The sequence below is a fragment of the Apteryx mantelli genome, chromosome 1, assembly GCF_036417845.1.
Source record: "Apteryx mantelli isolate bAptMan1 chromosome 1, bAptMan1.hap1, whole genome shotgun sequence".
In the NCBI taxonomy this organism is placed as follows: Eukaryota; Metazoa; Chordata; class Aves; order Apterygiformes; family Apterygidae; genus Apteryx; species Apteryx mantelli.
The window spans coordinates 162,668,756-162,681,099 of record NC_089978.1 but is presented as its reverse complement, the minus strand read 5'-3'; the positions used below and the strand labels follow the sequence as shown (position 1 = coordinate 162,681,099).

General features: G+C 39.8%; 1 protein-coding gene across 4 annotated transcripts in view; it reads left to right on the top strand.

Moving 5' to 3' along the window:
- Positions 1-12,344, top strand: part of LARGE1 (LARGE xylosyl- and glucuronyltransferase 1) — a 285,687-nt gene that overhangs the window by 78,075 nt on the left and 195,268 nt on the right. For 3 of the 4 annotated variants that reach the window (XR_010886140.1, XR_010886141.1, XR_010886139.1), the window contains exon 1: positions 9,143-9,338. Coding sequence is in view for 1 of the 4 variants with exons in the window: in XM_067309055.1 (XP_067165156.1) it covers positions 9,233-9,338 (106 nt within the window). In the remaining 3 variants the exon portion in view is untranslated. Of the gene's footprint in view, positions 1-9,142; positions 9,339-12,344 lie in introns of those variants that run through there. The other variant, XM_067309055.1, reaches the window with a different exon arrangement.

Below are 12,344 nucleotides of genomic sequence, written 5' to 3'. Positions count from 1 at the left end.
TTAACCTGAGGTTAACTGCGTGTTTCAGTATAATTGTCTTTTCACATTACTGTCCATGCATAGTGCAATAGATAACAGCTGGAATCTTTGAGGATTTAAATTAAATGGCCAGTATATACTTTGAGACTGGTACAAAATCATAGAATCCCAGAACCATAGAATTGTTGATATTAGAAGGAACCTTTGGAGATTGCCTCATCCACTCCTCCTTGCTCAAAGCAGGGTCAAGTAAAGCAGGTTGCTCAGGGCAGTGTTCAGTTTATTTTTGAATATCTCTAAGGATGGAGGCTCCCCAACCTCTCTGGGCAATTTGTTCCCATGTTTCACCACACTCACATTTAAAAAAAAAAAGTTTTTTCTTCTGTTTAAATTAATTTTCTTGTATTTCAGTTTGCGACCATTGTCTCTTGTCTTGTCACCGGATAACACCAAGAAGGAGTCTTGCTCCATCTTCTTTACTCTCCCCTATCAGGTATTTATACCCATTGATAAGGTCCCCTCAAGCCTTCTCTTCTCCAGCTAAACAATCCGAGGTCTCTCAGCTTCTCCTCATTTGAGAGATGCTACAGTGCCTTAGTCTTTTTTGTGGCCTTTACTGGACTCGCTGCGGTATGTCCATGTCTCTCTTGTACTGGAGAGCCCAGAAATGGGTACAGCACTCCTGGTGTGATCTGACCAGTGCTGAGCAGAGGGGAGAGATCACCTCCCTTCATCCACTGGTGATGTTCTCCCTCATGCAGCCCAGGATACCATTGGCCTTATTTGTCGCAAACGCACATTGCTGGCTCATGGTCAGTTTGTCTAAAAGGACCCCCAGGTCCTTCTTCTGCAAAGCTGCTCTCCAGCTGGTGCATGGGGTTATTCCTCCCCAGGTGCAGGTCTTTGCATTTCCTGTTGTTGAGCTTCAGGAGATTCCTGTCAACCTATTTCTGCAGCCTGTGGAGGTCCCTCTGAATGGCAACTATCCGGTGTATCAACCACTCCCCCCAATTTGGATCATCTGCAAACTTGATGAGGATGCACTCTGTCCCATCATCCAGACCATTAATGCTGATGTTAAACAGTATTGGTCCCAGTATCCACCCCGGGGTACACCACTAGTGGCTGGCTTCCAGATGGATTTTGTGCCACTGGTCACAACCCTTTGAGCCTAGCATTTCAGCCAGTTTTCAGTCTACTTCAGCATTCACTTATCTAGCCTGTACTTCATCAGTTTGTCTATGAGGATATTATGAGAGACAATGTTGAAAGCCTTCTGAAGTCAAGATAAACAATGTCCACTGTTCTCCCCTCATTCACCGAGCTAGTCATTTTATCATAGAAGGCTATTAGGTTGGGTAAGCATGCTTTCCCCTTCATAAATCCATGCTGACTACTCCCAATCACCTTGTCCTTAATATGTTTGGAAGTAACTTCCAGGAGGATTTGCTCCATCACCATTTCAGGGATTAAGGTGAGATTCACCAGATTCAACTCAAGGTGGGCTTTGGTTTTCCTAAATCCTAATCCTGATCCCATCCCTGCAGTGTCTCTTTGCTCTTCCAGGGTGACTTTACCCTGCTTTCACTTCTCGTATGCTTCCTTTTTGTGTTTAAATTTTGTCATGAGCAATTTGTTCATCTGTGCAGGCCTCCTGCCATCTTTGGCTGACTTCCTCTAAGTGGAGTTGAACCATTTAGGGATTTGGAGGAGATGATCCTTGAAAATCAACCAGGTCTCCTGGACCCCTCTTTTCTCCAGGACTGTTTTCCATGGGATTCTTCCAGGCAGATCCCTGAACAGGCCAAAGGCTGCTCTCCTGAAGTCCAGGGTTGTGCTCCTGCTGTTTGCCTTGTTCCCTTCTCTCAGGATTCTGGACTCCATCATCTCATGGTTACTGCAGCCAAGGCTGTCTCCGACCTTCACGCTCCCGATGAGTCCTTCCTTGTTTTTAAGTATGAGGTCCAGTGGAGCACCTCCCCTCATTGGCTCCTCTGTCATTTGTGTTAAGAAGTTGTCATCGATGCACTCTAGAAACCTCCTGGATTGCATGTGCCCTGCTGTGTTGTCCCTCCAGCAGATATTGGGGTGATTCAAGTGCCCCGTGAGGACCAGGGCCTGTGAACGGGATGCTTCATCCAGTTGTCTGAAGAAGGCCTCATCTGCTTCTTCCTGATCAGATAGTCTGTAGCAGAAACCCACCACAAAGTCGCCCTTGTTGGTCTGCCCGCTAATCCTGACCCATAAGCTCTCAGCTTGCTCCACACCTGTCTGAAGACAGAGAGTCACGTATTCTGGCTGCTCTCTCACATACAGGGTAACTCCCCCCACCTCACTGTCCTGGCTGGTCCTGCCTAAAGAGCTTATCTCCATTCATGGAGGTGCTCCAGTTGTGTGAACTATTCCACCTAGTCTCTGTGATCCCAATGAGATCGTAGCCCTGCAACTGCATGCAGACCTCAGAATCTTCTTGTTTGTTCCCCATGGTGTGTGTGTTAGTATACAGGCACTTCAGAGAGGCTGATTTCCCAGAAAAGTTATGAGAGCTTCCCCCATCATGCTGTCCTCCTGGCACTTCCTTGTTTATGCATATATGCTTGAGGTGGGCCCCCTTCAGCCCTGTTTTGTTGATTACCAGGTTTCTCCTGTCCACATCACCTTGGACCCTTTCCTTGCCAACCTGATCCGCCTCTTCCTCGCTTGTGTGGGTCGTCATCTCCCTTCTCCATCACTCGTAGTTTAAATCTCCCCCCACCATGTTGACCAGCTTGTTGGCAAAGATACTTTTGCCCCACTTGATCTTCCTAGCAGTCCTCAATCCTAGAGAGGGTCCTACAGTCATAAAATCCAAATCTCTCTTGTTGACACTAGCTGCGCAGTTTTTGACCCATGCCATCTGTATATTCCTCTTCAAGTCCTTCCTCCTGGCAGAATCAAAGAGGAGGTCACCTGGTCCCATTTCTCATTTTGTTTTTTTAATACCAGTATTTCCTAAAAAGCAATTAGCAAGTACCAGGCCAACTTCTATTTCCACCTGACAATTAAGTAACTGCTATAAGCATGTTACCGGTACCCACCTAGAACTAACCAGTAGTTTTAGATCTACACAAGAAAATGAAGAGCTTTTTTGAAAATAGTACCTTGCTGTTCATACAGAGACATGGATTCTTTTGTCAGGAAAGAACACTTCAAGCAATAATTGTTTTCTCCTGGGCGAAATATTCTTATGAATCTTTAATCAATTTCCTCGTTAGAGCAGCTCTATACATAGAGGATTATAATGAAAGTAAACAATTTTTTTTGAATAAGCATCCAAGAACTTTAGCTGGCAAACAAAGCATTAGCATCAAAATTCTTGAGAGAAGAGGTGATATGTTTGTTGCATGTAGAGCCCTGCTTCTGATTTAAAGACTGCTTTGTTTCTATGTGGTTGCGTGAACACAATATGCAAGAAAGGGAATTAAAGAATGGACAAACCCATGACTTCAGTATTGAATTATGAACACTGTTATTTTCTTCCAGCCTTGGCCAAGAACAGGTAGCATGATATTCTTTTTGTCCTCCTGCCATCATTTCAGGAGGGGGCCTCAATGTGGAAAGATGTGGAACTTTGTCCCTTTTCTAAGTGTGGAGGTCTGATATATAATAATGTGGTCTGAATGTAGACCATAGTTCTGGAGCAGAATTATTTTACATTTTATTGGAAGAGTCTCTACCTAGCTATTACCGCTGATTGTCTGTGACCTCTAGTATGTTTATAAGTCAGTGAAGTTGGGATCTCAAATCCCAAGGTATTTTTTATTATGCTGTTACAGTGTCAGGTTGGACTTCAAACTGAGTCAGCCTCTGTTTCACCTTCTTTGGACTATGTGGTATACCTCTGAGATAAATTGGGGAGTCAGGAAATACTGGTGGTGTATGCACATGCAGGAGAGCGGGTATCATAAAACAGAGTTTGGAGAATTTTTGACTTGTCCATTGGAAAAATGGGTTAGTAGCTGCTTTGGAAATAGGTATCTTTCATGGTTTGCAAATGAAATGTGACTAACAGTGAAGACTGATCTTTCTGTCGTGACTGTGTTTGGTTGCTGCTGGTCTCTTCTCTAGTGATAAATTTTTTTCTCTCGTCACGTTACCAGTGACATTTTAGTGGAGGCACAGGGAATGTTTTTTTATCCTATTAGTCTTAATTGTGTTCTTCCTTGATTTTAAAGTTTTAAAGTTGCAGGCTTTCCTTGAATAGTCTAGGCTTGAAAGGAAAACAGAATGCTATTAAATATAGATATATAATATATACGTGTGTGTGTATGTGAATTTATAAAGGAATACCTAGCAATGAAAAAGGAAAAATGTGAAAGTATATTATTTATTTATTTATTTACTTCTGTCTGTCTGTGACTAGACTATTGTCAGGATAGATCCCCATTCTTGTGGTGGCTTTGTTTACAGCACTACTACCTGGAACCTTTTAGAAAAGTTTGATTAGCAGGACAGTAATAGAACTTCCTTGAGCCATGGCACATACTGAGTGAAGATATAAAAGAAGGTGTCCATCCTATGTGCTGCCAGAGCAGTTAGCACATTTGCAAGGTAGAACTCATTTGTGCTGTCAACTTACTGGCTATTTTCTCTCTTATAGATAGGACTATTTTCTTGTAACTAGTTGAGAAACAGTAAATTTGGTAGAACTTGGGAGCTCAGCTGTAATCTGTTCCTTTTAAGTGGCCTCACAGAACTTCTGAGGTGGATGCTGAGTCTGAATTTGCTCCAAATCCTCCTTTAAAGTCACGATGCCATAGGACTAAGGAGTCCAAGAAGTAAGCTTGTTATAACCACACATGAACAATTTTTTAAAGAACTTATATAGAAAAATAGTGGCTAAGATACTGCTTTTTCCTTAGGTTATTTATATTTTGAGTATGGTGTACTCAAAAAAGAAAAAATCTCGGATGGATGCTACATTGACACAGAACCAAGGGAAAAGCATTACAGTAGAAATTGTCCATTGACTCTGTGACTGTAAGTGTGGAAAAGCAGAAAGAATTAGATAGCATTAATTCAAGATACACAGTAAAGCCAAGGCACAGGATTGGTGTATAGACAGCTTTAACTGTATATATTCATTTCAATGGCTCTGAAAACAAATGGAAGATTACTGGGATAAGATTAACTGCAACAAACGCAGGGAAATGTATGAAGCAGTTGGAAAAGCTTTTTACATTACAGCAGTTAAATCTAGTTAATTGTGTTTGATTTTTATTTTCATAATTACTTGCATTGTTCCATTGAACTCCTGAATGTCCAACATAGTTGAACTGTCATGCCATAATTAAAAAAAAAAAAAAAAAGAAACTGAATACCATTGTGATTAGTGTTATGTTACATGCTTTAATGTATGTAATGCTTATACTGGTTGAGAGCTGCTTCATACTTAGCTGAGGAGATAATTCTTGATTTAAAACAAGCAACCACTCTGACAAGATAGTTAATGGAAGTATTCATCCATATGCTAAGATAACCAAGTCACTCTGTTCACTGTTGCCATGTGGTAAGAAGGTCACGGGTAAGCCTTTGTAATGAGAAATGCAATTTATTTTAATTTCCACCAGGACCTGTCACACAGGCATTGTCCAAGCCAGTAGACTGCTACAGCACCATTACCAACCAGTAAGCAAGGATGAGCTGGTCTGATATTGCTGTTGTCTGTTGATCCGTACCTGTGCAATAGGTTTTAGATCTCCTGAACTGGATGTATTACACAAGTGCAGAGCATCTAACTTGCTGACAGCAAGACATATATCCATGATATACCTAGAGCTAGCTACCTTTTGTCAGTATTACTTGTTTTGTCAGATTTCTAAAATACATATAGTTCTCTTGGAGCATATTCAATAGATTAAAAATTATAAACTGAAATGCATTCACCTTTTGCTGAAATGCAAACACCTTTTCTGTAATTGTGGCGTGGGTAGAAAATCTGATTGTGCCTGGAGGAGTGAAGACAAGACCGTGTTTCAAAATGCAAAGCCCTTACCAGAAACTCTTTCAACTGCTCGCTTTCACTCAAGCTAATTTTGATCTTCCTTACTTTCAGATAAAGCCACTGAAGCTAGTAAGGTTGCAGGTGTTCCATTGGGGAACAGATTAAGAGGAGTCATTGGCTGTTTTTTGACCTGACAGTCTCACCTAGATCCTGTGCTTAGACTGGCAAGTTACTTCCTTACTTATTTTTTTCCAGCACATTTCATGCTGTTTATTTCTGAGTACATCTGTTCAGTTAGCACAGTTGGTTAGGACTTTGAAAGCTATCTCAGGAGGGACACTGCTTGGGTTTGTTTAAATGAAATGAACTGTCTTACAGTGTTTTTGATCACTGAAAAGATGAATTTAGTTGGCAATGTCACATCCTCAATAGCTTCATTTTTAGTGTACTATGAAGCTGCTTTCTAAGACCTTTTAGGCAGGTGACAGTCTGATTCAGCAGGACCGTGGCTTGGGGAGCAGCAGATGCTGTAGGAGAGGTCTGAAATGTAATGGCAAGCATTTCTGTGCTCAACCCAGTGTTGTCAGTCACTTTCTTTTCATGAAGAATATCAAGCTTGACACCAGTGGAACTGAAAAGAAAACCTAGTCAAAGAACTGCAATATCTTCATTCAATTTATTTGAAGATGGTATGTTAGGTAAAAATCTTTACCAAAAAAGGCTATAATAAATAAATGATTGAGTCCAAAGCTTTTTCTTTAAGCTAAGCATCTTCATTATCATTAATAGACCTTTTATAGAATTGCATGTGTAGGTTTTGTCTAGTTTGGGAAGAAGTATTCAATAGATACGGTGATTTTATACCCTGAAAACTAATATTTTAGACTCAAGGCAAGCTATTCACAGCTTTTGGGGGATGGGGAGAAACAGCAGACACTTCTTTTAAAATAGTTTATGGATCTTTTCTCTTTTAAAGCATCAATAAATGAAATATATCAACATTTCCTAGCTTCCCTCACAAGCTTACTTGTCTGTCTAGGAGTTTCCCCGATGTTGCCTTAGTTAGGTAAAAGATGTGCATGAATGCATAGAATTATTTGGCTGTTTTGTCTGAAGGATGACAATTTGTAGAAAACTGAATGGGCTGCATTCCTAGCTGCACATTGCAGCTGAATTGGGAGTTCAGTGTTCCTCCTTATATTTTCTTAATTTGTTGGGATATCATTCTCCTGAAAGTTTTTGTCAGTGTAGTTTTAACAGCATGATTTCATAAATGTTTTGTGTTGAATCTTACTTTCCTTCCTGGGGGTTTTACAGGTATCATTAGTAGCAGCAGTATGAGACCAATGCTTGTTGAATTACAAAATTTAACTGCTGGAGAGTGACCCAGCTTTGTCAGTTCATCTTTTCAAAGTTTTATTTTTACATGCACAGATTGATGTCAGTGGTGCACTCCCTCTTGTTACAGAAAAAAAAAAATCTATCTGAAGTAAGTGATTCTGTGCTCTTCATAGTATATATACATATAGCAAGTGTGGAACACAGAAGCCAGGGAAATTATCTATGTTTTTCAAGTAGGCATGTAAAGGACTCTCTTCAGAGTAGTTGTACTAGTTATGTGATGTAAGGCAAAGAAACGAAATGTAATCACTATCCAAATGCAGTGAATAAAGATAAGGGTCCTCCAGAATTTATCTACCAAATGTGTGTCTCTGTCTAATACAGTGACTCTAATTCCACAGTTGTTAATATTAAGTCTGTCCACATATTTCCTGCAAAATCTCTGTGGTGAGGCATTCATTGAGTTGAAAAGCTGACACAATGTAATGCTTTTTGTGCTGGCTCTGGACAAATTATATTCCATTTTATCAGTTCCAAGGTCAAGAGTACTATTGTGGCTCTTAAACCATAGTGTAGTAAAGTGGGTTCTATTGAACATTTGACGAACAGCTGTAAGTTTACCCGATTGCTGCAGCCAGGTATCTCCATCAGCAAAGTTCTTTGTCTGAGCCCATTTCTCCTGTTTATAACTCTCATTTTTGCTGTAATTTGATTTCAGAATTGACTTTAACTCCAATATACACGGAGTTGTAGAGCTCAAACATATTTTCTGTGTACACAGTGGTCATTTTTAATATGTTTGTATAGAAATGCTTTAAATGCTGTTTTCAACTTCAGTGCTTGTCTAAGCACAAGCCAAAGGGTACTGTTATTAAACACCTTGTACTGCCACAGTTTGTATTTCTTTTCCTGTCATGCTGCTACATGGATTCTTTTTTTTTTTTTTTTTTTTTAATCTGAAATCATAAGCTCTTTCACACAAAACCTGAACTAGATTTGCATGGATTGCTTTTCCTTCTCAAACTCCTCTAGCCTAATAGCAGCCTCTCTATATTTTCCTCCCTTTACAAAAGAAAACAAAAGATATGAAATGTTTTCTTTATGCCCTGCCTGCCTGCACAGTTATGGGAATATTCATTTTCCTATGAATAAAAATCTTCAGATAATTTTGCCTTCCCTGTGTCTGTGAAATGCAAAAGTATTTTAAACAAGTTAAGGACCTATTGATTTTGCTTGTTTTTGCTTATAAAAACAGTGATACTCTCCAGAATCCCCTTCTCCTTGTGTATTTTACTTTTTCTGTTTTCCCCTTTTATATAGCAGCTCATCAGCACTGGTTTGAGACTGGCAATCTGAGTTATTTTAATAACACGCTCTCCCACCCCCAGTCTTTACCTTCCCTTTTTTGATTCACTGTCTTGAGTCCTTGACCACCTGCAGCCAGCGCATTGATTCACTGGTGTGACTCTTGCTCTTTCGGAGCAGATCGAGAAATACAGGTAGCTTTCTCTTATCTGCCCAGGGCCACCACCACACATAGGGATCAAAGAACCCAGTCTCTTTAGAGTAAAAGGACAGCAAAAAAAAAATAAAGGTAATGTCTGTATGATTAGCTTAGTGTGTGTTTAGGTGATAAGATGTATTTTATTGACTTACTCTGTTTTATGGAACTTCTGGAACTTACTTTATTGTAAAATGTGTTGTGCATAATGATGAAATGGGAATTGCTTTCCGGTTGCAGTAACTCTGCTTTTACCTTGTTCTTTTAACTCTTTAGGAACACTGGCAAAGTCTACCCTTTCTATAGAGAAATAAGCTGGTAATACCTTTTTTTCCTTTCCTTTTCAGGGATTAATATGTGGGAGGCTGTGGACTATTTGCTTCCAACATAGGAACAGCACTGGGCTGGCAGTCTCCACTCCTGAGAGAATGCTGGGAATCTGCAGAGGGCGACGGAAATTCCTGGCTGCCTCTGTGACTGTCCTTTTTGTTCCAGCCATTACCTGGATTTATCTGTTTGCTGGGAGTTTCGAAGGTAAGAGGAGAATAATGGCTGAATGATTTGTATGAGGGCAGACAAGTGCAGATCAGTCATCATTGGTTGTATACATACAAAGCTGTTTTGACTTGCATAGGAAATGTCTCCCAAAGAGCAGATTTGAACAAAGGGCCTTTCTTACCATGTCCTCATTGCTGAGGAGGTAACTGCTGCCATCAGTTGCTTGATTTTCCTCTTGTTTTTGAAAATTTTTGAGAAGTGAAACAACAACAACAAAAAAGATTTCCCCTTACTCATTGCTTCCCTGTGTTTTTTGATGTTTAATTGTTGCTCTATCCTATGCTCTGTAAGATTTTGCTTTCAATTAAAATTAGTGTCTCATTTCAGATCTGCCCTTAATATTATTTAAAACTGTTTAAAAAGATGTCCATATGTGTTCAAGACAGTTTTTGCACAAATCTCTTGATTTTATTTATTTATTTATTTATTTTTAATTGGACCTGTGTGTGAGATCCCATATGACTGGGTGACATGAGCCGTTGACTTTCATGTGGGGACACAAAGTAGAAAGTGTATCTAGCTAGGAGAGAGTGGAGGGCCTACAGAACAAGTCAGAGATTGGGAAGGGTGTGTCTAGCATAATTCTTTGCATAGTGAGCGCTGCTAGATAATGGTCAACCAGCTGCAGGGTTTCACTTGCCCTGTGGCCCCAAGGACCAGGGAAAGCACAGTGGCACTTAGTTTGTGGAATGTGGGACTGTGTGTTGGGACATTGCTCTGTGGATGTAAACGTAGCAAAAGAGAAAGCTTGAGACAAGGGCAAAAGGAGAATTTCTTACATAGCATGCATGAGACTTGATATAGCTTTGATAGTAAGAGGGATGACCTAGGTTTGCCCAACACAGTTCCCTGTCTTCTAACACATCTCTGCTCCTACAGTTATGATGCTGCATTGTCCTCTGGTTTCATAGCCGTGATCCATGCAATGTCCCTGAATGTCATCCAGCCTGGGAGCTGAGTGAAAGCATGGAGATCAAAGGGGAAATAGTTGCAGCCCTGCTGTAAGATGTCTGTCTGCAGCCACTGGTTGTGTGCATGAAATTCTGAGCATTTCATCTCATCTGTGCAGTGATTAAGTCTTCAAAGCAAGTGCCAATTATATCAGATAAGCCCAGGCCTAAGCCTGCTTTCAATACAAAACTGCTCACAGTCCATGCTGCTGGACTAAGAATTTAGCTAGTCCCAGTTCAAGAGCTCTCAGGAGTGTGAGTGTGAGCAATTAAGAAGTTTAACACAAACTTGATTTTCTTTTCAGGGGGTCTGAATGTGTTTATAAGGATGGGCTGGCTACAATCATGTCCATCTGTAGATGTCCCAAATTCAGCTTTTCTAAACACGACATGAACATATAAAGGCTGAACCAGATTGTGCTGGGCAGCCAGCAAAGTGCCCAAGAAGAGTTCAGTCTAAGACTTGCTGTGCCACATAAGCCCATTCTCAAGCTTTGCCTTCACCTTACAGTACAGCCCAGTCACTAATGAACAAGCCTGAGATCAGATGATCTGTTTTTAGTTGTGATGTTCTTCTTCTAGAGAAGACAGGAAAATAGTTGTCTTGCTTCTAGTCCTTCCTGTTTAGGAGCTACAACCAAGTGCTGGGATCTGCCTGCTTCCTTTTAGTGATTTGTAGCAAGATGTTATGTCTTTAAAAGTTGGTTCTGTGAAATGTTTTAGGGGCCCCTGATCTGGTTTTATAAATGCCTACATGCCCCAAACCTGCAAGCACGTGAGGGTGGTCTTATTGCTTTTGTTCTGCTTGTGTGAAGACTATTAGTTCTGGCCACTGCCTCTATGCTTGTTGTGCCAGAAGGCTGAATGCAAAACATCAGTTAATACCTAGAGCATCTCTATACATAAAATCAGTTTGAATCCAGATCCCTCTGTGTGGCTCTTGGTTAGCAGCTATAGTTGGAATATCTTTCTGTCCTCTTCTTTCTTCAAGTGGATATCCTCAAGTTTGTGTGTACATTGACTTGCAGCTATATAACTAGCACTTTTTATAATCAGATTTGGAATAACCAGTACTTTGCCTTTTAAATTCTCTGACAAACTTTTTTTCTGGCCTTAAAGGAATTCAACAGTGATATTTCAGTTAGATCAGGCTAGAAAGTGCTGGATTTCAACCTTATTTTTTGCTACTTTGTAGCTTTAAAAAAAAAAGATGGAATATTTTATATTTGGCATTAGGTGTATTATTTTGGCAAGCTTAAAAAATATTTGGCTTTTGTAGTTATCTTAGCAAGAGGAAAGATATTTGAGCCTTTTAAAAATTGCTCAAACACTAGTTTACAGTCTGATAATTTTAAAAAGGCATTGTTTTAAATATCAAGCTTCTTTTATGTAACCCTAGCTGAGAAATTTGTTCTCTGTTTGAAAACAAAATTGTATTCCAAATTAAATTAAAAATAAGAACATCTGAAGATATTTCAGTGTACGGTACATAAATTTCTGAATTAGTTACATGCCAGGTACAAATATTTGTTTATGCAAATTTACTTAGTTACTTAAAAGTCTGCCTTAATGGGCAGTAATTCTATGAGCTCATTCTAGATTGAAACACTTACGGGATTTACATTATATTGGAAATATAAGGGGTGCTGGCTGCATTCTGGAAAACTAATGATTTAGCAGACAGAACAGTACTGATTTTGTTTAATTTTTAAAAGCTGAGCAAATGCAGCCCTCACCTTTTCCTTTTAGAAGAATATTATGCTGCCATGTTGTAATGATTATTTTGTGTCCTCAGTTGATAATAGGGTACTGCTTTAAATTCCTGTGTGTGTAGAATCCTTTGTTTTTACAAAGAGCTCAGTACAAATCTTGAAATTTGCTGCTAAATGGTATTTGAGGTGGCTTAAAGCTCTCTGTGTGAATTAATCTTAAATGCAAGCTGGGAAGCAAAGACCATTGCCTATTAAGAAGCCCTGCACTGGAAAAGGAATGCAAACAATATAAAGTTAGTAACTGTTTCCTTTTTTTTTTT